The following is a 26,085-nucleotide window of genomic DNA, read 5'->3' on the forward strand; positions in this document are numbered from 1 at the left end:
GGGTCATTTGCTTTGATCAAATGGGCGGTAAAGAGGGACAAAAATCATGTTATTATTGTGAATTGCATCTTTAATTGGTTAATGTTGAATTGATCGACTTTTTCAATAAATAGAAAAAAAATGTAAGGACCAAGTTTTATCTCTAATCTCCATTTTTTTTGCGAAAACAAGAGGTGTTTATATCAACAACCTACATTCCAAATTCACAGTTGCTTTGATTAGAACTTATTCTTTTCTTTTCGTATAAGTAATTGTACCGACCAAGCATTGGGTGTAATCGGAAATTGTTTGCAATACGCACGTATTCAGTCATTCAGCGATCTGCCAATAGCGCAAATGGTAAAGGTTGTAAACTGAGATTCGTTCTCCAGACATTGAAGATAGATTCAGTGCGTGCATGAATTTGACTGGAGATTCGTTTAGTGCTCAGCTGTCAAAAAAAAAATGTGCCGAGGAATTAAAGTTGAGGTCCCACTGGATAGTTCAGGCAATAAGAGAAAATGACGTTGCCTGAGCTGTACAAGTGTCGTGGAACTAAAAATGTGCCCTGATTTCTACTTCGTATGGATTAATGGATGGACTTTTGTCCGACTGATCGCCGGTAGTTTATCACTCTTAGGCTAACAATGGCTCGCAGAGATGTTCCAATAATCACTTGACAATCTCTTCATGATAAAGACATTTACTCGTCTCTTTTAGCAGCTCAAGTCACGTCTGTCCTTGGTATTAAACCTTATATACACTATGCAACAACGTTAACGAAAGCAGGTGGTTCAATCTGGGTGGGGTTTACTTTGTGGATATATTCCATGAAAAAGTCACCTCCGCCATGACACGATCTTGTTTTTGATAAGTTACAATAAGTTCAGTAGCAGCAGCACTCACTGGTATTCGCATTCATCAGCAATTATAACTGTAACTGTGAGTGTTGACTACTCAACTCACTCATCGCGATGAATGCCATATAAATTGCCCTCAGAAATTGTCGGACCTCAAATGGCGGCTTTTCATTTTTTTTTTCTTTCTTTAAAAAAAATATTCCTCAGCTTCTGGACTACTAACAATATTGGTAAGTTCATTAGCGTTTCTAGTTTGTTCTCAGCTATTTCCTTGAATATAACATTCATCTTATAAGTAAAATCCCAGTTCTATAACATGGCGAAGACATTAGCCCAAGGCAGGAAACCGGGAAGTGGTAGAAAACCAGGGAAGGCTAAGACATTAAGAGAGGGTAGAAAACCAGGTAGTGGGAGGAAACGTAGAGAGCCAGCCCTTAATAATCATACACAATTACAATCAGAAGCACAAATTGGCACAAATAAAACGTTAAATGACAACTTAACGAAGTCGCCCACGAATGAACTCAATTTCACTCTAAGAGACATGGAAGCTGTGGACGCCCTTCGAGGCTTGACACATAGCCCCCATTTATCGTTATCATTGCCACCAATAATAGATAACTTGAAAAGTCATCCACATATTCTGGAAGATGTATCGATAATGAGTTCTTCCCCATATCCGCAATCTTCAGATCATTTGCATATGAACAATTCCAACAATCCCCTAAATATTAGGAAAAAAAGTATGAGTTTGTCTTCCATTATGGATACTAGAATATTACATCAACATGCATATAGTCCGAAGGACCCCATACGAGATTCGAATAACGACACACTCTCTTCAAACATTGATACTGGAATCAATGCTAATGATAAACCAACTTTGAACGATCAATTAGCATCAATCTTAGATTAGTGGAACTTGGCTTTGCCTCCCACCTCGATATATATGTAGTTACAGTTAGCATAGGTTTGTACCTTATCGTGTTTACAAATTAATATTATTCATTTGTTAGTCCACGCGAAAATTTCACTAATTTACATACGAAAAATTTAGCATACTTTAGGTGCTTGTTCACTACTGTACCTTCATTAAGACAATGAGTAAAGCGAAGCAGCCCCATTCTGTTAATTACAAGTATATTCTAAATTATGGACTCCCTCGAGGCAAGATTGCAATTTATTCAAGTGTTGAAAAACCTACAAAAGAGTCTGAACACAATAGATAACAATACCACCTCCATTGAAAATTCACAATCACCCATCTCAAACTCAGGTTCTATAACGGATCCTGTCCAATTCTACCTCAGAAACTATCGTCACCATTATGAAGATTTCCATCAATGCCTTTTTGACACGACGACAAAGATGAACTCGTTAGATAGATTGAATGTCATGATTTATTATTCCAAGATTATACTGGCATTGAAGGCACACCCTGATGAATTCAATAGGAAAGTCCTCTACGACACTTTATTACCTTCTCTATGTGATTTAATTGAATTGATATTACCTGTTAATGATTGGAAAGCAATAACAAATTTAAAAGTGTGCATTGATATATTTAATTCTTTGAAGGAACAATTCATAGATGTGGGAAATGAAATGTTATCAGAGAGTATTCCGGACACAACTGATGAAAACGTGGACACAACTTCATGGTATACTATCAAAACACCAGCGACTGATTATAAAGATTCTTTTCTTAATTCTCAATTAATAATATCGGATAGAAAGACAAAAAAGGAATTGTTCTTTAAAAATTACTTGATGGATGGTATTTCCAAAGTTGATACAAATCTTGAAAAACTTGACAATAATAATGTACTGACAACTACTATATTACACAGAATGGAAAATGATAGAGAAAGGCATAAGAGGATGAAGGAGCAACGATGGATCATTGAAAGAGGAAATCAACTTAACAAGAAGACAATTCTCGATGAGCAAGAGTTCAAACTATTGTGGGAAAATCAAGATAATAATACATTGACGACTGATGATATCAAGAACGTTAAAGAAATGAATCTAATAGCAAATCAAGGTTATATGCTTGAATAGCATTCTCCTCAAATATAGTATATAAAATATTTAGAAAGATTACTTTATTACTTGAAACATCTATAATATTTTGGTATCATTAAATTAACAGAGAAACATCTATATACATCTTTATAATTTTATATATACTATGGGGGAAAAAAGTATGAGAAGTTGGTCTTACAATAATAGCATAGCAGCACCGACAACACCAGCACCTAGGCCAGCAACTCTCTTCATAGCACCATTAGCGGTTTGTTCAGCAATGGCTGGGGAAGATGCACTTGAAGTGAATTGAGCAACACTGGAAACAGTGGTGGCCTTACCTGCACTTGGAGAAACAGTTTCGACAGCGTTAGTCTTGGAAGTTTGAGCAGCAGAAGAAGCCTTTGTTACCTTAGCGGTAGTGGTAGTGGTAGCAGCTTGAGCAGCAGATGCAGAGGCAACAGAAGCCTTAGATTGAGAGCAAACTTCGTCACATTGAGTGACAGTAACCAAAGTTGTGGCACCGGTGGACAAAGTGACAGTATTTTCGGTTGGTGTAGCAGTCAATGGACAGTAAGTAACGGTCAAGTAAGTAGTACCTTCGCTGGTAACAGTTATGACACTTGCACTGTTAGCAGCGGCGGAAGCGTAGATGGACTTGGTACAAACATCATCACAATGAGTGATGGTCTTCAAGGTGGTTAGGTTGATGTTAGTGGTACGAGTGACATCCTTGGCGGTAGCAGGAGTGGAAGTGGCAGCAACAGTGGAGTTAGAGAACTTCGAGGATGCACTAGAAGTTACTGGAGTAGAGATGATGTTAGCAGAAGAGCTTACAATAGGGGAAACAACTGATGAGGAGCTAACAAATGAGGAATTGGAAGAGGAGGAGCTAGCAATAGAGGATGCAGCAGAGGAGGTAGCAGCTACAGATCTTTCAACAGAGGATGCAGCAGAGGAGGTAGCAGCTACAGAGCTTTCAACAGAGGATGCGCCTGAAGATACAACAGAAGAGCTGGCAGCTACAGAGCTTTGAACTGAGGAGACAACAGAGGATGCAACAGAAGAACTGGCAACAGAAGAACTGACGACAGGGGATACAGCAGAAGAGCCGACAACAGAAGAGCTGGCAACAGAGGATGCAGCAGAGGAAGTTAAAATTGATGATGAAGGAGCAGCAGTACTTGTGATAATTGAAGATGGGGTTGGCACTTCAATAACAACACCTTCAGAAGAAAGTGCAGCAGCGATAAGAGAGCTTAATCTAGTTGAATACCATGGAACACCGGTAACCATAAAATCGACTTCAGTGGCTGGGATGGTGGAAAATAGAGTAGTAAATTTACTTTTATCTCCCATTATAGCAGCAAGTACGGCACGGGGCATTTCAGCTGGATATGGCATAGCTGGATTAGCCTTTTGCATGGACAAATAATCATCCCTGTAGGCAACGATATCTTTAACGTAGACCATCAGTTCAATCATTTCAACAAGTTCAGAATCGGAAGCCACAGTAGTTAAAGCATTTGCTGTAGAAAGAGCGGCGGTCAATAGACCTTAAATGGATGTAAACTTAACCATAATTAAATTATTCTTTTTGTTACTGTTTTCTAATTAATAATGTGATAAGATAAAAAGTAAGGACATAAAAACTTTGTAAGAAAATACCAAAAACAGTTGCTTTCCATTTATACGTATGTGCCAATCGCAATATCAGTTAAGAAAACTCGTTAAGATGAGGCATTTCCCCTCATTGAAAATTACATCTCGTAAAGTTGTTCGAGATTAGTTAATATGCAAATTTCAGTAATAACAGCTGCACAACTGTTCCTACAGGGTTGTTCTCCACAAAAAATGTGGCACTGGAAATGGGAAGAAGCAATGAATTCCGAGGATAATGCCAAAGAATAGACCCCGTCAGGGTTTTCTTTACCAATCAGATGGGTATTGTGTATACGAGAGAAAGCCGTCATTAGCTTTCTCGTGGACAGAGAAAGGGTGCAGGCCGAAAACAGAGAATGCTTTTTTTTGACAGCTGCCAATTGTTTACCATTTCCAATGCCCTAAATAGGAAATTCCCTGTTTATCTGCGGGACTCAAATTTTCACATTAGGAAATTCTATTTGTTAAGCAAATTACGTAATTCACTTCCCATTGTTCGTTTAGTAGAAAGACAAATTCGTAGCTAAAAATAAGTGACAGAAAAGAGTATAAACAAAGCTAGCAATGGAAGTTATTAATAAATTACTCCCTCGTGGACCACTCTAGAAACATATAGAACTTATTCTTAGATGTGTATTCTATACTTAAGGTACCTGAAATTTTTTTTTGAAGGTTCTCTTCCTTTGTGGTATTCATTGACTCAAGAGCAATTGTTAAAGCATGACAATCTCAACCTTCTGATAACTCAATTCTTACTTACATCACATATCTCTTACTTGGTGACTTTAACATTTATCGCGTAAAAGGATTAGTCCTTTGTTGAATTTCCAGGTATGTTTGTTGGAACTAGGACATTCAGTGCAAGAGTGTATGAAATAGTTGTCGATATCAGTATTGAAAATATGTTGGAGTTGACTAGGATAGGGCAAAATTGAAAATCTTCTTGCCGTAATACTTGAATGGAGCTCTCAAGTTCAGGGGTTGCCAGAAAGAGGAACAACACCTCTATATCAAACGAGCACGCGTAGACGATAAAACCAGTGATCCAGACACACCCAGGTTCTACCTGACAAAACTATATCTTCTTCAAACACGGTGACAACAATGTGAGGCATTGAGTCAAAATTCTTTTATGATGTGGCTAAGTAGGGTTAGATCTAAATTTATAAAAAATTGAGTATAAGAAGTAACTAAATATAGCAATAGTATTCATCATCGATTGCAATAACATTAGCGTTGTCATTAAAAGTTTCATGATTTTCCCATTTACTAATTGCGTAATCAACCAATTGTGTGTCATTATTCACATTTAAAATAAATCCAAACGAATCAGCAGCAGAATCGCCAATATGTTCGATGTAGTTGTTAGCATAAACTCCATTGGAAATTGTGAAGGACCACATATAGGTAGATAATCTGATTAAAATAACTTTGTCGACGTCGGAACCGTACCAAGCACCAAATACAATGGAGTCATTAGCTGAAGAATGATGAACTCCATCAAATTCATAATAATTATTTAAAAGGTCTTGAAAATCATCATTTAAACTGGCTGGAATTTCTTCCTTTTCACCTAACAAACTAATGGAAAGTTGGAATTCGTTAAGGGTTTCGTTATCTGAATCTATAATATCACAAGTGGTCAAGGAAAGAATAGTTTGGTTAACAACCTTAGGAGAATCGACAACAATCCCGCAAAAATCCTCAGTATCGACTAAGACGCTTTGTGCAACAGAGCTAAATGGTTTGTTATCCCTCCAGGCAACAAATGCATCATCCACTGCTGCTAAATCATTTTGTGTTTTAACTATAAAACCAAACGATTCCATGGGGTTGGAATCGATATGTTCAATGTAGTTGTTATAATAAAATTCATTTTGACTGTTAAACTCAAAAATAATAACAGCCAATCTGACAACAATCGTAACGTCAACATCTTCACCAAACCAACAACCTATAACCAAACCATTAGAAGATACGGTTATGGAATCAGTTTCAGAAAGATCAGCTACTGAGTTAATAAAGTCTTGAAAAGCATCTTCATTTACATTCTGAACCTGAGATCCTAAGAGGTTGATCGTTAAATTAAATGGAGTCAATTTTTGAGCAGCTGCACAGGAGGTGACTGAGAAAAGATTATCCGTTGGAATATCAAAGAACCAAGCAGTTATTCAATTTAAAATCAAAGCGGTTAAGGCAAATAATAAGTTCATGGTAAAAGTTGACTTATGGTATTTTGGTTTTCCAATAAAAAATTAGTAACATAAATTAGAAGAACCAGAAGGTTAAAAAAACACAATTAAATTTCCTCTTTTATAGTGTAGATTTATTCCCCCCTTAAAACTGTGTGAAAGCTAGTTCATAGAACAAAAAAATCCATTTTTGTCATGTGTAAACGTATTTACTATAAAAGTGGAAGTCAGCACATGGTAATATTTAGATCGAGACGCCCGTTCCTATGTGCATACAAGGTTCCACGAGGGGAAGGCTGACAAACAAAATTCAGTTATCTATTTTACTCACTAATTTTTCTTAACAAGGTGCTGAATTCGGGTAAATAATTCCCGGTTAATGGTTGCTGCTTTCTTGGCTTTTGGTTCTTGGCACCGTATCGAATTTCCTTTGTTGTGAAGCATGGAGTAATAACGCGCAGACGGAAAGGGCACACAGTTGCAAAGAGACTCGTATATATTTTTTTGAACTAGGCCTGTGCAAGGTTTTTCCTGAGCAAAGTCCCAAAATTTTCAAGGATTATGGGGTTAGCTGTCGCTGTTAATTCCTACACTATTCGAAGGAGGGTACACCAACACCACTAGATTTTCTCCTTTCCGAGTTTGTCGTGCATTATTTTGTTGCAATTTAGTACTTCACTTTTTAGTTCCTCTCCAAGAATGGTACATTTGAACTACCGCAATGTAACTTTTAAAGCAGATTTTAAGAACCTTGTAACAAAAAGTTCAACTTTAAGCCACTTGTCGTTTTTATCTTATAGAGCATAAGTCAAATCACATTTAATCAAAATAATCAGAAGGTCTGAAAAAAACCGATTATCGTTGCTCAAGTAATATTGGAATAAAATTTAACGCAAACACAAATTGCTTTCATACTTTCTTCTTTCGGCCCAGTACTTTGGGATTTATTTTTTGTCTATTTAAAAAACGTTACAGCCTTTTCAAGTAACTGTAAAGGGACGTTATGACCTTTTAGAATCAGAAATCTATACTTCGCTGACGTAAGCCTAGTAAATTGACAAAATTTCGCACCGAGATTTTTGTTGGCGATGAGATTCGAAAATATGAAGTTTGAGCATAAGTTTAACACTGAAGCTGTCTACCCTCATATCGTATATAAAGTTAACCGAACCAATATCTAAATTAATCAACAATGCCATTTGCCCAAATTGTTATCGGACCCCCCGGTTCAGGAAAATCAACATACTGTAACGGGTGTTCTCAATTTTTCAACGCCATCGGCAGGCATGGCCAAATAGTGAACATGGATCCAGCTAATGATGCTCTACCATATCCATGTGCAGTAGACATTCGAGATTTTGTGACTCTGGAGGAGATTATGCAAGAGCAACAACTGGGCCCCAATGGAGGGTTGATGTATGCTGTGGAATCGTTAGATGAATCCATCGATCTTTTCATACTACAAATAAAATCTCTAGTTCAAGAGGAGAAGGCATATTTAGTCTTTGATTGTCCTGGACAAGTAGAGTTGTTTACTCATCATTCATCTCTGTTCAAAATCTTCAAAAAATTGGAAAAGGAACTAGATATGCGATTTTGTGTGGTGAATTTGATTGATTCTTTCTATATTACCTCCCCATCACAGTATGTTTCCATTTTGCTGTTGGCTTTGAGATCTATGTTAATGATGGACCTACCGCAAATCAATGTTTTCTCCAAGATTGATATGCTGAAATCCTATGGAGAACTACCTTTTAGATTGGATTATTACACAGAAGTGCAAGATTTAGATTATTTACAGCCATTTATTGAGAAGGAGAGTTCCAGTGTTTTGGGTAGAAGATATAGCAAGTTAACAGAAACGATTAGTGAATTGGTTTCCGATTTTAATTTGGTCTCATTTGAAGTCTTAGCTGTAGATGATAAACAAAGCATGATTAATTTACAAAGTGTAGTAGACAAGGCTAATGGATATATATTTGGAGCATCTGAAGTAGGTGGTGATACTGTTTGGGCAGAAGCCACGCGAGAAGGTGCAATGATGGTAAATTATGATATACAGGACAGATGGATAGATAACAAAGAAAAGTACGATGAAGAGGAGAGAAAAAGACAAGAGGAACAAGCCAAAGAGCAGAACATGCAAGAAAAGGAGGTAGACGTGGATAATGAGGACGAATGGGAAAAGGCATTGAAGGATTGGGAAGAAAAACAAGGAACAGGCTATGTAAGGTAATATATATTTAATCTCTAACGTTTCATTTCTGAGGCTGTAATGCTCAACTTCATTGTTTGTTTATACTTTTATGGCGCGCAGTAAAAACCGCTGAGAAACTGAAGGGAAGCCAGCCATTTATGAACAGAAGACCAGCAATCATCAAAACATAACCAACATACGGCCAAATATGGTAGATATATCCAGGTGTTTCATTATATTCTGGAGTCAAGCATAGATGAGTTGGCATAGTTTTGTGTCCCTCCTCCTTAGTGAGAATGATGGTCATTAACGGCAAGACGCTCCTCTAATAAAGAATGTACCTTTCCCCATTTTAGAGTTGAATTGAAACCTCTTATAAAAGAATATTTTTACTTGTTGAGTCTTTATTATTCTAATAACCTGAAGAGCATTTTCCAAGAAGAAATATTTTATAACACTATAACAGCAATGCCCAGAAAATTCTTAGGTGAAAAAATTGAAAGAGGTGTGGATGTCGTTAGGCCTGCCTCATTGACACTAACTTCCGAAGATTTGGCCAACATACCTGTTTTTCCAAGCAGTCCAGAGAGTGATACCGAAGATAAAGTGAATTATGAAGGAGAGAAATCTAAGAGACTATCTCGAAAATTTGGCGGTACCATAAAACTGAAACAAAGGTTAGAATCTGTCCCTGAATTATTCCTTCATGATTTTGGGAAGAAAAAGAGAGTCCCACCGAGACAAAAGAAAATAGATGAGAATAAGGCTAAAAGATCCTTTACAAGAAAAGAGTTTCCATTGAATGCAGTCCCTGAAGAAGAATCCGCAAATATTGATAAGTTGCTTGCAAATGATTTGCAAAGCTTGCAACGCAATCCACTTGTTCTACCATTACAAAATACCCCAAAAAATTTGATAACAGATCATAAGATTAGTGTGGGTGCTCAAAATGGGAAGAGTGAGAGTGAGATTCTATTCGATGAAATTCTCGCTGCATATTCAAATGTTGAATATTCCAAGACAAATAACATGCTAACCTCAGAAATATATAGGGTACTCGACCATGTAGCAAATGAGCAGAAGAATATGGTGAAGGTGAACGGTTTCAGTACTCCAAAGGTAATTCATTCCACCTTTGCTGACAATACCGATTATTTATCATTAGATAAAACACCATTACTAGAGTGCTCTGGATTAACCCCACTCAGAAATGAAATGCCCAGCCCAGATTATACTTCACCTTCCGAAAGGTGGAGTTCTGATGGAGATGAATTTGAGAGTTTAAGTCGGAACTCTTTGACTTCGGGAGATGATGGATACTATACAGCTAAAGATTCAATAAAATCATCGCCTTCATCATATATCGATGATTTAGACATTAAAAGTGCACTCCCAATCGTAACAGAAAATAATTTAAGCTTTTGCACTCCAAGTAATTGTATTGAAAAGAGAAGATTACACCAATTGATCATCAAGCCAACGATATTTAGTATAGACAATTATGAGTGGCCTGATCATGCTGAACTAAAAGATAATAACCAATCTAGCGATTCCTCAGGAGCAACTTTGGTACCTATGGACTCCCTAAAGGTACTTCAAGAAAAAATTGATAATATTGATATAACGAGTTGCAGCAGTAGTATTTACAGTGAAATATGATACTGCCTTAGAATACCCAAAAAGGTAAAAGGATGAAGGAAGGAACCAATATCTACTCATAACTGTTTTTTGTCTGATGCCTTTCAAGATGAAATTTTCCTAATAAACTCTAAATAATATATATTAATACATATTATCGATTCCCCGAATGCTTTCCGCAAATCCGATCATTATGGCCAGGCTTTCTACATTTAGTACAGAAATTACCAGGATATTGGCCTTTTGTAATAGGGCAGTTTGAAGATTTTGCGTTATGTCCCTGAACTTTACACACAATACAATAATATGGAGGTATCGTAGGGCATGTTCTATTGGTATGGCTAGTTTTTTGACAGCTCGAACAATAATTTTTTGGATTTTGAATTATTCTTCTTCCGGTAGATTCATTAGAATCTGTTGATCCCCTTCTTTGGAAATCTCGATTTCGTTTCCTACGTTTTGGTAATGGGAAAACATGTTCAGGTCCGGAATTCTTGTCTCGCAGCCATTCATCATACCATTTAATAGTTTGTATGAGATTATAACATGGATTTTTCTTCAGAATATCTTGACATTCTTGTGGTAACTGTTTAATAAACCATTGCAGTATAATAATTCTTACCGGAATGATTTGATCCACCTTAAGGCTCTCAACAATACTGCAGAATTTATCCAACGATTTTCTACTACCATCAAAGTAAAAAAGCCCAGATTCTAACAATTCAATATTCCATGAAACTATATCACCTTTTAACAGCTTTAAATATTCTTCAAGAGGGGCATTAGAATGTTCGTTTATATATTCATAGCGTCTACTGTTAAACTTTTCTAGCAGCCTACCATCAATGCTTTCCCCAATTAAATTCAATGCATCATTACCAATTACATTCAATCCTTCAGAGAGCCACATTAGGCGGTCAGCCCATTTCTGATAGGTCATGCTATTGTCTTCTATTCCATCGAACTTGTCTTTCTTAGAAACATATACCAGTATATCCTCAATGGTTAGGGTACTAGGGATGGGTTCCATCTTTCTAACATTACTAGAATAATTCATTTTCTTTAATTATCATGTTTACTTTATTCATCTCGGATTTCATTTATCGTGAAGACTGATTTTGCAAACTTGTAAATATTTTTGATATGAAATTCAATGACGTTTAGTTCAATTAATGAACGTTTCTTTAGAGCAACGGTATAGAGAATACAATTAGAAAAATAATGGCACCAACACAACTAGATATAAAGTGCAAGGCACTGGAAAGATTAGTCAAAGAGGAGTCTTACTATCAACAGGAGCTCAAAGAGCAACAGCAGCATGTGGATACCCTAAAGAAAGACACAAAAGTTGATCCTTACGATTTAAAGAAACAAGTTGAGGTTTTGGAAGATACCGAAAGATTGTTGCCTACTCTATATGCTAAGATAAGAGAATTCAAAGAGAACCTTCAACAATATATAGATTCTTATGAAGGAGAGGAAGACCTACATGAGGCTAAAATTGCTATTACCAACGCTGATGAGCTATTGGCCTCCCATACCAATTAATTCACAACAAGTATATTATAACACTAAGGTTAATTTAATAAACTATTTACTTTTTTGTATAGTTCTAGTTCCTAAAAGTGATCTTAAGCTTTATCTCCGGAAACTATGAAATTTCATTGTTTGTTAAGGTAACCAACCTTAAATATTGGTAAATATAATTGTTTATATTGTAAGCAGTATTCAACAAAGGTGATGCATTTGTTTCAGAGAGGATTGGGCACCCTAACCCTATGTCGATTCATGTCGCAGAAATTAGTATTTAATTATCCTATTTCTTTGACATCACAAGAGAGTTTTCAGAGATCACTGAAATCTAACAAGACATTGTCAAGGTTGAGAACTTTATATCTCGAGAACAAATTGCAGTTTGTAGATGATGAGCCATCCCTAAGGAATGTTGTTTTGACACCAGAAATAAATTCTCAACGAACGTTGCCCAGAACGAAATTCCCTAAAGAGAGGATATTCCATGAAGTTCAGATGGACTCTAGTGTAGCTACGTGGAAGAAACCTTTTGTTAAATGGTTTAGATTAGGGAAGTCATTACTTATTTACTATCGAGATGGTATTAAACACATAATTGTAGCATATAAGAATTCACAACCTTTTGAATTAGGTTCAACCTACAGAGAAATTGAAGCTGGTGAACGAAAAATAACAAGGGTTCAATTCATTGAATCTATGAGAAGCCGTAGAGAAATTAAAAAGATTCCAAACTTTATTTTATTGAGCATAATCTTCGAAGAACTTACTGTACTCATTTGTTATTACTGGCCGAAGATAGCGTTATGGAACTGCTTGAATCCAGGTGGCTTCAAAAAGATAACAGAATCTATGGCAATCAAGAGCATACTACCGAATAATAGTGCGGAAAGTAAGTACGTCTCGCCTTATTCGTTACCAAAGAAGCTGTTATCATCTACTTTGCAACAAAGTACCGTAATGAGAATGGGAAAATGGAAATTAAAGCTATTTGATCTCCTAACTATACAAAATAAAGCTGTTGAAAGATTGGTTGCCATCTGTCAGTACACTTTCATTGATGATTGTCTGTTGCTACAAAATATTCTTCAGAAAACAGAAATGGAAAGTATTTTGTTAGGCTATGACGAATTGGTAAATTTCATCTTCGAAAGAAGATTATATTATGGAGGCGAGGATTTGAATGCGATGGTCAACACCGTGTCAGGAAGAGAAGTACTAATCTGGAGACTCTTTCTTTATTTATCTTTTAGGTTTGATAATACAATCTACACTTATGGCTCTGAATCATTTTCAGAGAAATGGGGCTTGAATAATGTGACAATCCTTAACAACCCTGGATCCACATTTCCCGATGTAAATAGAAAGCAACGTTTGATTAAAGAAACGGATCTGCATATATTCCACTAAATAGAATTTATAATTTATTGAATTATTAAAAGATATAAGGTGACATATTATAAAAGAGGGTTAAAAAAGAGATGATATAAAGATGGGATTTATTGTTGAGATGTTATAGTTGAAGTTTAATAACATGATAATAACATACAACGTTAATCGCTTGGGTGTTGTAAAAGCTTTTTCAAAGTTTTGCGGTAAAATGCTCTCATAGCGTTTTTGTTTCATTAGTTTCAGTTAGGGAACTAAGTTCCAAATAAATAGTCATAATTGGTGTAAAACACCTTGCATTAGTGGTATATTGACATGAAGGATTGCCATAGAGAAAAACAAAGATTGTTAATCTCGACTAACCTATATTTTGTATGTTGCTAAGTGGGCATTTTCTTCTTTTACAACAGTGTGATGATGGCCTGGTGCCCTTATCACTTGATTTTTGCTATCCATTGTGCAAGCAGGGATATCTTTAAACCATTCATCTGAAAATATCTCTTCAAGTGTTGCTCTTTTCTTTGGGTCTATCTCCAATATCCTGGACATTATAGGCCTAGATGCGTGTGGTAACAAACGTAGTAGACGGTATGGTCCATGTATCGTCTTCTTATGATGATGTGGACCTCCATTTTGAGTTGGGCCCTGCGTTATGGTTGTTTTATGTGACATGATGGATTTTTGATCTTGATTTTGGTTTCGAGAATCAACATGCATTCTTTCATTAACATGAGGTTGCTCACGTCCCTGAGTTGAATGGTTATGTTCTTCAGCCTTCTCCTTTGGAGCCTCTGTGTTTGTTGTTTGTTCAGGTCGCTGTCCTCCTTTGTTATCGTCTTTGATTGGCTCAGGTTGTTGTGCTTCCACTTTATCATCTTTAAGTGGCTCAGGTGTTGTTTCATTCTCTTTTTTTGCATTAGAATCGTCTACCTCTTGATTAGGAGTATTACTTGGTGGTGGGGTCGGTAACTGTTGTGGTTGTTCTGCTTTTGCCTTTATCAGATCTTCTTCTGGTTTCTTTGGAGTCTCAACTGGTTGTTCAATGACTTTCTTTTCCTCTGAACTTTGAGGTAATGAGTGTTCATCTGCATGATGTTGATCAATTTGATCTTTGGAGGATCCTCCTTGTAATCTTTGACGTCTTACTTTTCTTTCTCTTAACAATTCTTCGTGATGTCTTGCAGATTCCACATAATCATGTTCCATATCATCCGGCATAGAATATAATCTAAAATTGTCATCTGATTCTCTTGGAGCCTTCCACGGAAATCTCTTAAGCATCATACAACAATAAATAATACCTACGGACCAAATATCGACACATTGTGGGTCATATGACTTTGTTGATGTAATAACTTCAGGAGCCAAATATGGATCACTCCCAACAATACCATGTGCCATGGCAATATCATCTTCATAAGGATATCTAAATACTACAGCACTACCAAAGTCAATTAGTTTTAAGATCCCATCTTCGTTCATGACACAATTATCTAATTTCAAATCACGATGTGCTAACCCCATTGAATGTAAATATTTAACACCTTCCAATAATTGTTTTAAACAACAATTGATTTCACCTCTTGACATTTTCCCTGTCATGACGACGGCAAAAAAATCCACAGGACAATATTGCATAACTTCAAAATATTTATTTTGTTTAGAATCAGAAAAGATATCAACGGTCTCAATCACGTTTGGGTGATGTAAAGTTGAACCGATACAAAATTCAGCGGTACATTTTTTAGCATATTCTTTAACTGATTCATTTGGTTTTCTTGGCCTAAATTCCTTTACTGCAAATGTGACACCATCCGTTGGTCTTACTAACACTTTCACAGAACCACCTGCACCTGCACCCAATAATTTTCCTAATTTCCCGTATTTTTGAGCTAATATGGAATCGTCATGATAAATATTAATATTATTTGAGAGAGAAAGAATGGAATCGGTGCTTGGTGGGATAGCAGATTGAGTATGTGCGTAATGATCCGTAGATCCGTGAGGATGATGATGTTGATAAACATCATTTTGATGATGCAAATAATGGGCATTTAAATTTAAAGTTGATGTAGAGGCTGAATTTGATGGTGGTGGTGAGTGGTGAGTATGTGTGGAAGTATGAAGTTGACTCATAGACAGTTTTTTATTCATTGAAGGTCTGAAAAACCGTTTCAATTCCGCCATTGAATGACTTTGCTTGGGAGATGCAGGTCCACTTAGATCAGAAGCACCTAAATGGTGGTGATTATTACTGTGAGACGCATGAGGAGAATGTAAAGTTGAATCATTTGATTTTTCACTTCTTATTGAATCCATACTTGGTTTTCTGCTTATAAAACTTAAAAACGATTTTGAACTTCTTTTTAGAGGTGGATTTATGTGTTGTGTTGAGGCAGAATCTCTATCATTATGGGAGTGAGAAGTTGTAGGAGAGGTATTGTTGTGACGCTGCCCGTGAGCCAGACTACTACTCGAGTGGTGAGTATGGAATGGATTTCTTGAAAGTAAACTAGGCATTTGAAAATATTCTATTCCCTCTTGGTATTATTACAGGATGTTCTTATTATTTGGTGTTTTTCGTTGCTAGTCTTGTTGGTGGTCGTTAGGTAGAGCCGATATTTTGTAAGGGAGGCTTTCGCTAGCAGGATATTGCAAGTTTATTGAACTTGAGGAAGTAATAGTAGCTTTATTCTATACAACAGCTGTCAAGTTGACTAGTTATGACTAGCAAATCAGGTTTAAGGAAGTGACTATTATGAGGGAAATCTACCTTTTGGATGAAACTTTTCAAGAAGTGGAAAATTGGATCTTACTTTGAGAAAAACTTGGGAGTTCCGTATATTGTCGGCTGCCCTAGAAACGGCAGCAGAGAAGGGGGGTAACAGAGTTATTTATTATTGAAATGTTCCGTGCGTTCCCTTTATGAAAAACGGGTCAGGTCTTGCAGCCGATGCCCTTATAGGTCTAAATTGGGAACGTGATTACTCTCCGAGATGGATGTGCACCCTACATTTTTGGCTACTTAGCCCTTTCTACTAACTCTATTTGCCCTCCCTTTTTTAATTTTGAAGACATACCCTACCTTATATACTTACAATTAAAGCAAGAAGGTGGGGTAACGTTTATATACCCTAATAAAAAATTCTGGGTCAGAGCCTCAACCCCGAAAACCCAACAATCAAATTATAAGGACATATTCATATTGTATCCCATCTTTGACAATTCTTTTCATTGGATTAAAACCCCTCCTTAACTATTTACAAATGGTGTTTGCCAATGAATCGAATGCAATTGTTTCCCGTTGTGTATCGTTACGCGTCAATCACCATGTGCTACCAATTTTTTTGAAAATTTCAACCCTTTCGACGATTATCCCGCGTCAATTAAATTTTCCCCTTTAGAGCCGACTCCACGAAAATATCCTGATTGGGAAATTATTATGTCACAAAATTGATTATCAATTTTGTGACACCCCAAATATCAACATTCCCTATTTAGGAAATGTGTAAATATGAAAAATTTCAGGTGATAAAATATTATTGATTGATTGTATTCTAAGATGGCGTACGAAGGGGAGCTCACATCAGAACAACCATTGAAAATGATATAGCAATGAACAGCTGGCAACTCCCTTTATCAGAGGCCCAAAAGAAGGACTTGGATATCAATGTTTTGCAATATATCAGATGGTGTTGTGAAGCTAGATCTGATAGCCAAAAGTTGACGCACGAGGAAAAGCAAATTCTAATAGACAAATTGTCTATTTTACTAGATGTTGACTTGGAAAAATCGGATTCTATAAGTGCAGAGAAGCCATTAACTCTGCCGAGAAAATGGAATTCAATTGTTAGATTACAACATCGAATAATGTCTTTAGAACAGCATTCAAGAGATCTAACGGAAGAGCTAGAATCCCTAAACGCGCAGATTAATAATAACGGACCTCAAATATTAAACAAACTGAAAATTAATATTAATTGGATACCCAAAAATTATCCTCAATGTTCAATAACACTAGAAACGTCTATCTCAGCCATTAAGTTACATCCACAGCTCCCAATAATATTTATCGGGACGGATAATGGAAAACTTTACGCATATGATATCTTTAACTACTCACTTCCCTTAGATTCAACTCAGGCCCATATTAAAGGAATAACGTCAATTGACGCCATTATGGAATTCAAAAATAATAATAAAACCGAAGAACCATCTGCAATAATAGCTACTAGTTCAAAAGATCTGTCCATTAAATTATTTAGATGGTCTGCTAAGGAAAATAAGTTTCTCCTGTTTCGAGTATTGATGAATCACGAACATATCGTCTCAGAAGTTAAATTGTTCCGTAAATTGAATAATATATATCTGGCATCATGTTCAAGAGATACTTCCATTCGAATATGGACCGCAGAAGATGGAATGATTTTGAATTCATTTCATCCACATAATGAATGGGTTCGGTGTTTAGATGTCTCTGGAGATTTTGTATTGTCCGGATCTCAAGATGCGAGTCTAAGATTGACTCATTGGCCCTCCGGGAACGGTTTATCGATAGGTATTGGACATGAATTCCCAATTGAATCTGTAAAATTCATTTTACCATTATCGACCAATGAAAAAGCAAGTCCAACTATTAATTATTTAAGGAAGCCTCTAGAAATTGATTCTGATTATGAAAAAATGAGTTTCAAATATTGTGCCTCTGCAAGCAGGGATCGTTTAATAAAAATATGGGAAATTCCAACACCAAGATTTGTTATGCATAGGCCGCCAGTCCCTAACAGCAGTAATTCGAATTTTAAATGTATAATGACTTTAAAAGGACATGCTTCCTGGGTAAAGGATTTGAGGATAAGAGGTAATTATTTATTCTCTTGTAGTGATGATAAAACAATACGATGCTGGAATTTAGAGAATGGAGAATGTGTTAAACAATGGACAGATTTGCATTCTGGATTTGTTACTTGCCTTGATATGGATCCAGACGGTGGAACTAATGATACGGGTCAACAATCATTACAAAGAGAGATTATGGCAACTGGTGGATTAGATTCAAAATGTAATATTTTATTCCGTTAATATTTGTACCGTCTTTCTAATGCTTAAGCAATATAGATAAACTGGTTCATACTATCGTAAAGTTAAAATTAATTTCAATATTATTAGATTAATATTAGATAGTTATAAAAATATGAAAAGAGTTTATATCTGTTATACAGTGAAAAGTTAAATGAAATGAGATGAAGGTGATAAAATAGTTTACAGCTATTCTGCCTTGGTCGAAGTTGGACTGAGTCCACTCATATTAGTGACATCAGTTTCCATATCATGATAAATGAATTCAAAAGGTTCATATGGAATACCTTCACCAACAAAAAATTTGGACATAGATTCAACCCAATGCAAACGCAATGAATGTAACATTGCCGAGGTACCTTCCATACAAACCAAGACAGCGATTGTCAGGCAAAACCACATGGAAAATAGAGCAACTGTCATAAACACACCAAGAGCTCCTGTAACACCGAAGGAGATCTGGATTGTCATAGTCCATAAGACACTGGATAATTGAGCGTGCGCCAATGATAAAGCCCATAGACGTAGGTATGATGCCGTATGAGAGACACAATTCAAACAAAATTCGATAGTATGGATGACTTGATGAATCATGATATCACTAAAATCTTCTCCGTGTCCACCACTGGATTCTCCCTCCACTTCTTCATTGTCTTCGTTTCCATCATGTAATAAGGCTTGAGTTTCAATATCGTCTGAGGTAGGTAAAGCGATATGTTTCTTTTGTGTGAACTTGAAATGCAATGGTTTGACAAGTAATAGCCATGGAATACAAGCTAATGCCATTAACAATAAGAAAACCTGTACTTTAGCTTGATGTGGGTATAACTCGTCATCAATTGTACCTGGGGATAAAAACATGTTAATCAGCATGTTCAATAACCCTGGTGCTGGTTTTTCGTCTTTCACCCAATCAATAGCCCATTTGTAAACAATGCAAACAGACAAATAACCAAAGATGCCTTGCATAAACAACAAGCCCGGAATAAAGTTACCAATAATATCGATCATGGAATTGAAGTGTAAATGGTTCACCAAAGAAAACATGTAGGAATAGGTCATATGGATGAACCCCATTAAAATTGATAACTTCATTTTGTAGGAGTTCGAAAATAATAACGCATTTTCAGTCCCATGCCAGGCCCAATCTAACCCAATAGGATAAGTTCCTACGCTTTTTGCAAATATTGTCTCTCCTTCCTTCCATTGCTCAGGCCATTCCCAGCCTGATTTGAAGATTGTCATAGATTTGGAAAATATATCATTGTAAAGGAAACCAGTATACATAGAGTACAATCCCATGAACAAAACAATGTATCTCCCTGAAAAGGCCATATCAAATATTTCGCCTCTTTTCATTTTATTAAGTTTCTTCTCATTCAATACTAGCATCAGGGCTGCTAAGAACATTAGAAACCCATGACCCATATCACCAAACATGATTGCAAACATAAATGGGAATGTGACAATTGTAGGTAACCCTGGATTGACTTCACGGTACTGGGCAATACCATAACAATCAACAATATTTTGAAATCCTTCGGTAAATTTGTTCACTTTATGGAAAGTAGGTGGAGTTTTGTTGGTTTCTAAAACTTGAATAATTGATGGTACATCTACACCTAATTTTGTAGTCATTTCGGTTAGACACTCCTGTAAGAACTTTAATTCATCTTTTGGAATCCAAGCTTCAGCAATCAAAGTCTTTCTATTTTTATCAAAGTTAAACTTATTTAAAGTTTCAAAGATCGCCTTTTCACGAGCAATGTCTTGGTACCAGACATTTAATTCCTTAGAGATTGCAATTAATTCACTTTCTAATGTAGTCGTAGTTGTTTGCAACACGGTGTACAAGTCTCCCAAATTCTCGTTGATTCTTAATAGTTTCTGGGATCTTAGTTCAGCAGACTTGTCTACCTCGTACAATTTAGCATCCAATGATTCGGCAATCTTTCTAATTCTTTGTAGAATCAAATCACCATGAGAAAAGACAATAAATGCATTCTTAGCAACGTAACCCTTCGTCTTAACATCATAAATTGGTTCTTCTATTTCAATATTTTTGAAATATAAGTTACCTCTCAAAACTCTCCATAAGATTTGTTCCAAAACGCTGATTTTATCCCTTGGAATAATCCCAGTAATATAACTAACTGACTCTGTGGCAACTAATCCTTCTTCAACGTCCAAGGTTCCTGCAATTGTTGGTGCATTCTTAGTGTCAAAAAAATCGTCACTTGATTGAAGAACTATTCTAAATTGTTCTAAGTCCGTCTTTTGTAATTCAATTTGCTCTGTAGCTTCTTCCATTTGGATCAAACGCTCCTCTAAGAAAGATCCATTTTGGACATAATCATCGATGACAGATGTTGATGGTGGAACTGTCAATTGGCCTTCAGTAATTAGGTTTTCATCAGATCTGAGAGTGTACTGTTCTGCATCACCTTCATATAAAGTGATATGGTGTTTCTGCAGTAAGGTGAAGAAGTAACGAAATTGTCTTTGGACATTATCCAGTCTTCTAATGTCATTGACAAAAGTTCTCTGGAAGGATCGTGTCTTGGTGTTTAAATCACGAAACTGAACAATCCCTAATTGACCTAACGTATTCACTGCATCCCTTGATATTTCCTGTGGGATATACAATTGTATAAGAGACATCTCCGCAGAACGAAATATGGCCTCATCTTTTTCAACCTTGATTATTTCGCTCATCTTTCCTTATTCGAATATCCTTGAACTGTCTATTTCAAATTTGGAGCAAAGACAAAAAGCACGAAAAGTAGCTAGTAGGAGAATGAATGTATCTGTTCTTAGACTTGGTGTCTACTTATTATGATTTGATAAGGCTGCGATGGTACAACTTTGGTTGCAACAATATTCTTTATGCAGCCTCTAAGCGAAAAAAATTCCGAAGACGGGTAACAAGAAAACTTCTTCTATACATATGACAGAAACGAAAAGACATAATCTCACAATTCTTTCGTTATTTATCTTTTTTATCTATATTCTATAAGTATTATAAAGTTCAAAACAAGTTAATCTTAATTCTCTAGGATATTTCTTTTAAATACCTCTGTTGAAATACACAGTAGTGATTGGCTTTTCCTTCATATCCTTTTTATTCTGCAGTTCAGGTTCCAGTCTGTTCACGTGGATTGCTTGTCTTTGAGGAAACACACCTAAGGCAAATGGAAGGACAGCAAACGATGTAACGGCTATTAACCCAAGGTTGCCAAGAGTTTGGACACCCATTGATTTTCCTTTCAATAAACCTTTTTGTAATCTAACAAGGATTAAAGGTGGAATGACCATAATTGGAGTGGCATTAATGACTCTACTTAACGCAGTTTCCCCGACGGCAAAGAAAGCAGCCTTCTTTGATTTGCCAACTTCGTCACCATGAGAATCATACACGGAAATACCTTTTCTTATTTCATTTCCTCTCATCAGGAATACATTGACAATACCAGCCGTTACCACAGCAGCAAATGGAACCAGTCTACCGAGGATCAATCTTGTATTGGGCTTGATTCCTTTTAATTTTGGTACTAAATTATTTAGCCCTAGAGCTACACCGCAAGAGGCTGTAACTGCAGCCGCATAATTGCTCACCAATTGTTGCGTACTCATTCTATGAGATTTATTAGAATTGGCAGAATTCACAGCAACATTTAATGATTGGTTTGCCCATTGCCAGAATAAGGTACCTGCCGTACCCAATCCAGGTGTCAACATACCGACAGTAACCACTAAATTGGATATAACACAACATGACATACGGAATGGCAATAAAACAGTTTCTCCGGTATCTGGATGAACTGTTGAATCTAATTGCTTCTTTGCACGCCAAAATTCAGCAGTAGGTTTAGCTAAAGTTCCGTGACGATAAGCGCTGATAATAGATCGAGCATGATCCAAATCCTTTTGTGTGGTCAGTAACATTGTAGGATCTGATATTTCTGCACAATGGCGGATTCTACCCCAGTAAGTAGATAAATCATATCTTGATTCTGGTAATGGGATTGGACCTGATACTGAAGAAGCCATATTATTTTTCTAAAAATCCTTTCTTAGTTAAGCAAATAAGGTTGCAAATATACGTTTGTACCTAGAGTTGAATGAGTGGTGGTTTATTTAATATCAATTCCTAATGTGCAGAAACAATAAAGCTAATTGTTATGACGAAATCAGTCATTGCATTACTTTTTCTTGAAAAAAATTAGTCTCGGGCCGGAATTTTTAAGTCACTTTTTACAGGGCGGGTAAAACTGACAACGACTTTGAGCAACGCTGAATTGTTAGAGTGAAGGTAAGGGGTTCCCCAAGTAGTATATTCCAGAAGGTATACTATTTGGGGTTAAATTTCAGATTGAATTTTTTCTAAGCTGAAAAAATCTGGAGCTTCAATGCGTAAACTCACAAAACAAAGATTTTTGAGAAATGCATATAAGCAAATCCAAGTTGAACAACAAAAAAAAGTTGGGGCTGATAGTCTTACTTAAAAGCACCAATTTTTAAATGAAAATTAATTGATTCTGTTATTTCTTTATTTCATTTTCATTAGTTATTAGTTTTCAGGCTTGTAAAATCAAAATAAATATTAACCTCATCATTAAAATGAAAAATTCCATACAAGATAAACAAAAAGATTGTACTACAGGTTTTCTCTGTTTCTAACTCTGTTTGACATTTATCATCCAAACAAGATATCAAAACGTGGGCCTCTTTACTAAATTTTTATACAATATTTTACATACGCAGTCAAAAGTATATTGAAACTTCTTTTGGTAAAAGAAAGTTTCGAGTCAAAGAAAAAAGCAAATGCCAGAAAAAGTGTATTTGCTTTAAGTACTACTACTCTATATTGAAAATAATTTTTCGCCACCCGCCCATTTATGAGAGAAAAAAATAGAGTAGATAATATAGATATAAGCAATAATTCGACAAAATCTTCACTGATATATTCAAGCCCCGTAGTAGTACTGTAGTTTATAAAACTTATATGGGTTGTCATTCAGCTTTTATTTAAATAGTAGGGCCCTAAAATCTAAAAGGAAAACAAGATGTTAATCCTCTTTGATATTTTCGGCGAACCAAAATAAAATCTTTCTAAAATATATGCAAATACATGATTTATTAGTACCTGAAAAACAAGCTCCTGCCAACCTTGCCGGTAACTGTGTATCTAGAGTCTGGAGCCCATTGTTTATAGTCCGCAACTCAACTATCATCCCAATTGGTTCATGTGACATGCCCGCGAGTCACTACGCACGAAACGCGGACCTGATTGTTCCGCGACGCGTTTTTTCAAAATTTTCGTTCTCTGGGAAATTCTTCGAGACTTCCTGAAAAGAAAATTGCCTTTCGCGCATTGATGACTATTGTTTTCCAGTTGAAGAGAGCTCTTTCCTAAAAGGGAAACGGGGGTAAACTGCTATTGTACTTGACAGACAACCAGCGCAGAAACACTTCGTTTACATTCAAGATAAAGGCCCAGAAACCTTGCTAGTATTCCTCAGTCTCCATTTGACGTTTTGACAGACCCTCACTCCCTCTACGCACTTGCACTGCTGCTCTGTTTTCTTTCCCTCGATACGTTTAGTTGTACGAAGAAAATGGCTGTTTTTCAAAGAACCTCATCCAAATTGTCATGAAAGCTTTTCTCTTTGTGCGTCCCCAAAGTAGAATCTCGCCTTTTTCGAGATCGTTATATAAGCACAATGGAATGGATATCACCAATAGACTTTCCGAAAGTATTCTTTGTTATTTGAAAGAATATCAACCAACCAATACATTCGCTATCCAAATAACCAACTACAATGGTCAGATTATCTAACTCCGTCGCTACCCTTGCCGCTTTGGCCACCTCTACCAATGCTTTGACTACTTTGTCTCCTTCAGATGAAACTGTTAACTTGATTGAATTGGCCGTCTATGTCAACGATATTAAGGCTAACCTTAATGATTATTTTGCTATGGCAGCGGCTCACCCAGAACAAGCCTACCCAGACATTATTGCTAGTGCTGTCTTCGGTGATGCTGATTTCACCACCATGTTGACTGGTATCGAACCAGCTGAAGTCACCTCCATGTTGACTGGTGTCGCTTGGTACAGTTCTAGAATTGCCCCAGCTATTGAAGCTTCTTTGTCTGCTAGAGGTATTGTCACTGCTGTTGCTGAAGCCCCAGCTGCTTCCTCCGCTGCCCCAGCTGCTTCCTCCGCTGCCCCAGCTGCTTCCTCCGCTGCCCCAGCTGCTTCCTCCGCTGCCCCAGCTGCTTCCTCCGCTGCCCCAGCTGCCTCTTCCGCTGCCCCAGCTGCTTCTTCCGCTGCTACCGCCCCAGTCTTCGTCAACGGTACCTCTGTTGCCAGCAACGTCACCACCGCTTACGAAACTTCTATCTTCTACAACACTGCTACTGTTACCAACTGTTCTTCCTCTGCTGTTGTCGATGTCACTAAAACTGCTTTGAGTACCACTTTGGAAACTATCACTTCCTGTGACGAAGTTTGTGTCAAATCAAAGTCTAGCGCTGCTGCCGCTTCCACCAAGACCGCCACTGCTTTGACTACCACTTTGGAAACCATCACCTCTTGTGATGAAGGTTGTGTCAGATCCAAGTCTAGTGCTGCTAAGACCTCCACTTACGCCATCACTGCCCAAACCGCTAACGGTGCTGCTAAGCAATACGCCGGTTTAGGTGCTGGTATCGTCGGTGCTGCTGGTTTGTTGTTGTTATAAACGAACTGAATTACAAGAAACGAACTCTTCTAATTAAATATTATACCATATTATACTTTACTTTATTATTCTTCATGTAAAATTCGTTGTATCATTTATTAACAAGACAAATTATTAAACTCTTCTCAGTCATTCTTCATTTACGCCACAAATAGTTATAAGTTTGATCGGACTACTACGTAATGCCCTTTTATTTTGACACTTTCAAATTCAAAGTATACCAGAGCTAGCAAGATGATTATGTCTGGGTGCTTTGTAAATTAATCACCTATCAGATTGATGCTGCAATAAATGGTAATAATAAATATTCATGAGTTTATTTGCAAATGTGTTTACAAACGTACGTATTTGCAGTTGCGTTATTTTAATGACAGAACGCTTTCCATTTATACGTAATGTAAGTGTACCCACGTAAACCTACGGGCTGGGTTCGTTTAAAAAAGTGATGAGTGTAAATAGCAAAGGAAGCAGACCACAACTAGCCACCAGCTGTCACCACGAGGATTCCTGAAAGAATGCTTCACCACCTCTTTTGGGATGTTGCTTCCGGTTTTGTCAGTGTTTACCGTTGCGACGTATACGCGAAAAAGAGGCTTTTTTTGCCCAAAGAAAAACCGTCCTCCGTCCACGAGATATCTTAGGAAATTCAGGATTAAGGAACCGAGGTAAATGATCTGCGAAATGCTCGAGGAAGTGATTTTCCCACGCACAACAATATCTTGGTTAATAAAGGAACGAAGAGTTATCTCGTATCATTTGTACGAGTATTTCTCTTCCAATATGCTGCCTAC

At 36.7% G+C, this 26,085-nt stretch overlaps 14 protein-coding genes across 14 annotated transcripts; 8 read left to right on the forward strand and 6 right to left on the reverse strand.

Annotated features, from left to right (window-relative positions):
• Positions 1-1,155: 1,155 nt before the first annotated feature.
• DAT1 (Dat1p) lies at positions 1,156-1,755 on the forward strand (the record flags this gene model as incomplete). Its single annotated transcript, XM_003674446.1, has 1 exon — positions 1,156-1,755. One exon carries the CDS (start codon positions 1,156-1,158, stop codon positions 1,753-1,755), a length of 600 nt encoding a protein of 199 aa, XP_003674494.1.
• Positions 1,756-1,991: 236 nt separating this feature from the next.
• CTK3 (Ctk3p) lies at positions 1,992-2,900 on the forward strand (the record flags this gene model as incomplete). Its single annotated transcript, XM_003674447.1, has 1 exon — positions 1,992-2,900. One exon carries the CDS (start codon positions 1,992-1,994, stop codon positions 2,898-2,900), a length of 909 nt encoding a protein of 302 aa, XP_003674495.1.
• A 159-nt stretch (positions 2,901-3,059) lies between these two features.
• NCAS0B00350 (SRP1/TIP1 family protein) lies at positions 3,060-4,349 on the reverse strand (the record flags this gene model as incomplete). The annotated part of the gene is made up of 1 exon (XM_003674448.1): positions 3,060-4,349. The coding sequence occupies one exon, from the start codon at positions 4,347-4,349 to the stop codon at positions 3,060-3,062; it is 1,290 nt and encodes a 429-aa protein (XP_003674496.1).
• Positions 4,350-5,716: 1,367 nt separating this feature from the next.
• NCAS0B00360 (uncharacterized protein) lies at positions 5,717-6,355 on the reverse strand (the record flags this gene model as incomplete). Its single annotated transcript, XM_003674449.1, has 1 exon — positions 5,717-6,355. One exon carries the CDS (start codon positions 6,353-6,355, stop codon positions 5,717-5,719), a length of 639 nt encoding a protein of 212 aa, XP_003674497.1.
• A 1,555-nt stretch (positions 6,356-7,910) lies between these two features.
• Positions 7,911-8,954, forward strand: GPN2 (GTPase GPN2; the record flags this gene model as incomplete). Its single annotated transcript, XM_003674450.1, has 1 exon — positions 7,911-8,954. The coding sequence occupies one exon, from the start codon at positions 7,911-7,913 to the stop codon at positions 8,952-8,954; it is 1,044 nt and encodes a 347-aa protein (XP_003674498.1).
• Positions 8,955-9,383: 429 nt separating this feature from the next.
• Positions 9,384-10,574, forward strand: DSE3 (Dse3p; the record flags this gene model as incomplete). Its single annotated transcript, XM_003674451.1, has 1 exon — positions 9,384-10,574. The coding sequence occupies one exon, from the start codon at positions 9,384-9,386 to the stop codon at positions 10,572-10,574; it is 1,191 nt and encodes a 396-aa protein (XP_003674499.1).
• A 133-nt stretch (positions 10,575-10,707) lies between these two features.
• On the reverse strand, positions 10,708-11,610 carry NCAS0B00390 (uncharacterized protein; the record flags this gene model as incomplete). Its single annotated transcript, XM_003674452.1, has 1 exon — positions 10,708-11,610. The coding sequence occupies one exon, from the start codon at positions 11,608-11,610 to the stop codon at positions 10,708-10,710; it is 903 nt and encodes a 300-aa protein (XP_003674500.1).
• Positions 11,611-11,774: 164 nt separating this feature from the next.
• Positions 11,775-12,101, forward strand: RBL2 (Rbl2p; the record flags this gene model as incomplete). The annotated part of the gene is made up of 1 exon (XM_003674453.1): positions 11,775-12,101. The coding sequence occupies one exon, from the start codon at positions 11,775-11,777 to the stop codon at positions 12,099-12,101; it is 327 nt and encodes a 108-aa protein (XP_003674501.1).
• A 192-nt stretch (positions 12,102-12,293) lies between these two features.
• On the forward strand, positions 12,294-13,493 carry PNT1 (Pnt1p; the record flags this gene model as incomplete). Its single annotated transcript, XM_003674454.1, has 1 exon — positions 12,294-13,493. One exon carries the CDS (start codon positions 12,294-12,296, stop codon positions 13,491-13,493), a length of 1,200 nt encoding a protein of 399 aa, XP_003674502.1.
• Positions 13,494-13,835: 342 nt separating this feature from the next.
• Positions 13,836-15,992, reverse strand: HRK1 (putative serine/threonine protein kinase HRK1; the record flags this gene model as incomplete). Its single annotated transcript, XM_003674455.1, has 1 exon — positions 13,836-15,992. The coding sequence occupies one exon, from the start codon at positions 15,990-15,992 to the stop codon at positions 13,836-13,838; it is 2,157 nt and encodes a 718-aa protein (XP_003674503.1).
• A 1,095-nt stretch (positions 15,993-17,087) lies between these two features.
• PAC1 (Pac1p) lies at positions 17,088-18,554 on the forward strand (the record flags this gene model as incomplete). The annotated part of the gene is made up of 1 exon (XM_003674456.1): positions 17,088-18,554. One exon carries the CDS (start codon positions 17,088-17,090, stop codon positions 18,552-18,554), a length of 1,467 nt encoding a protein of 488 aa, XP_003674504.1.
• A 186-nt stretch (positions 18,555-18,740) lies between these two features.
• VPH1 (H(+)-transporting V0 sector ATPase subunit a) lies at positions 18,741-21,266 on the reverse strand (the record flags this gene model as incomplete). The annotated part of the gene is made up of 1 exon (XM_003674457.1): positions 18,741-21,266. One exon carries the CDS (start codon positions 21,264-21,266, stop codon positions 18,741-18,743), a length of 2,526 nt encoding a protein of 841 aa, XP_003674505.1.
• Positions 21,267-21,617: 351 nt separating this feature from the next.
• Positions 21,618-22,601, reverse strand: FSF1 (Fsf1p; the record flags this gene model as incomplete). The annotated part of the gene is made up of 1 exon (XM_003674458.1): positions 21,618-22,601. One exon carries the CDS (start codon positions 22,599-22,601, stop codon positions 21,618-21,620), a length of 984 nt encoding a protein of 327 aa, XP_003674506.1.
• A 1,772-nt stretch (positions 22,602-24,373) lies between these two features.
• Positions 24,374-25,294, forward strand: NCAS0B00460 (SRP1/TIP1 family protein; the record flags this gene model as incomplete). The annotated part of the gene is made up of 1 exon (XM_003674459.1): positions 24,374-25,294. The coding sequence occupies one exon, from the start codon at positions 24,374-24,376 to the stop codon at positions 25,292-25,294; it is 921 nt and encodes a 306-aa protein (XP_003674507.1).
• Between the last annotated feature and the right edge of the window lie 791 nt (positions 25,295-26,085).

The sequence above is a fragment of the Naumovozyma castellii genome, chromosome 2 (genome assembly GCF_000237345.1).
Source record: "Naumovozyma castellii chromosome 2, complete genome".
Lineage (NCBI taxonomy): Eukaryota > Fungi > Ascomycota > Saccharomycetes > Saccharomycetales > Saccharomycetaceae > Naumovozyma > Naumovozyma castellii.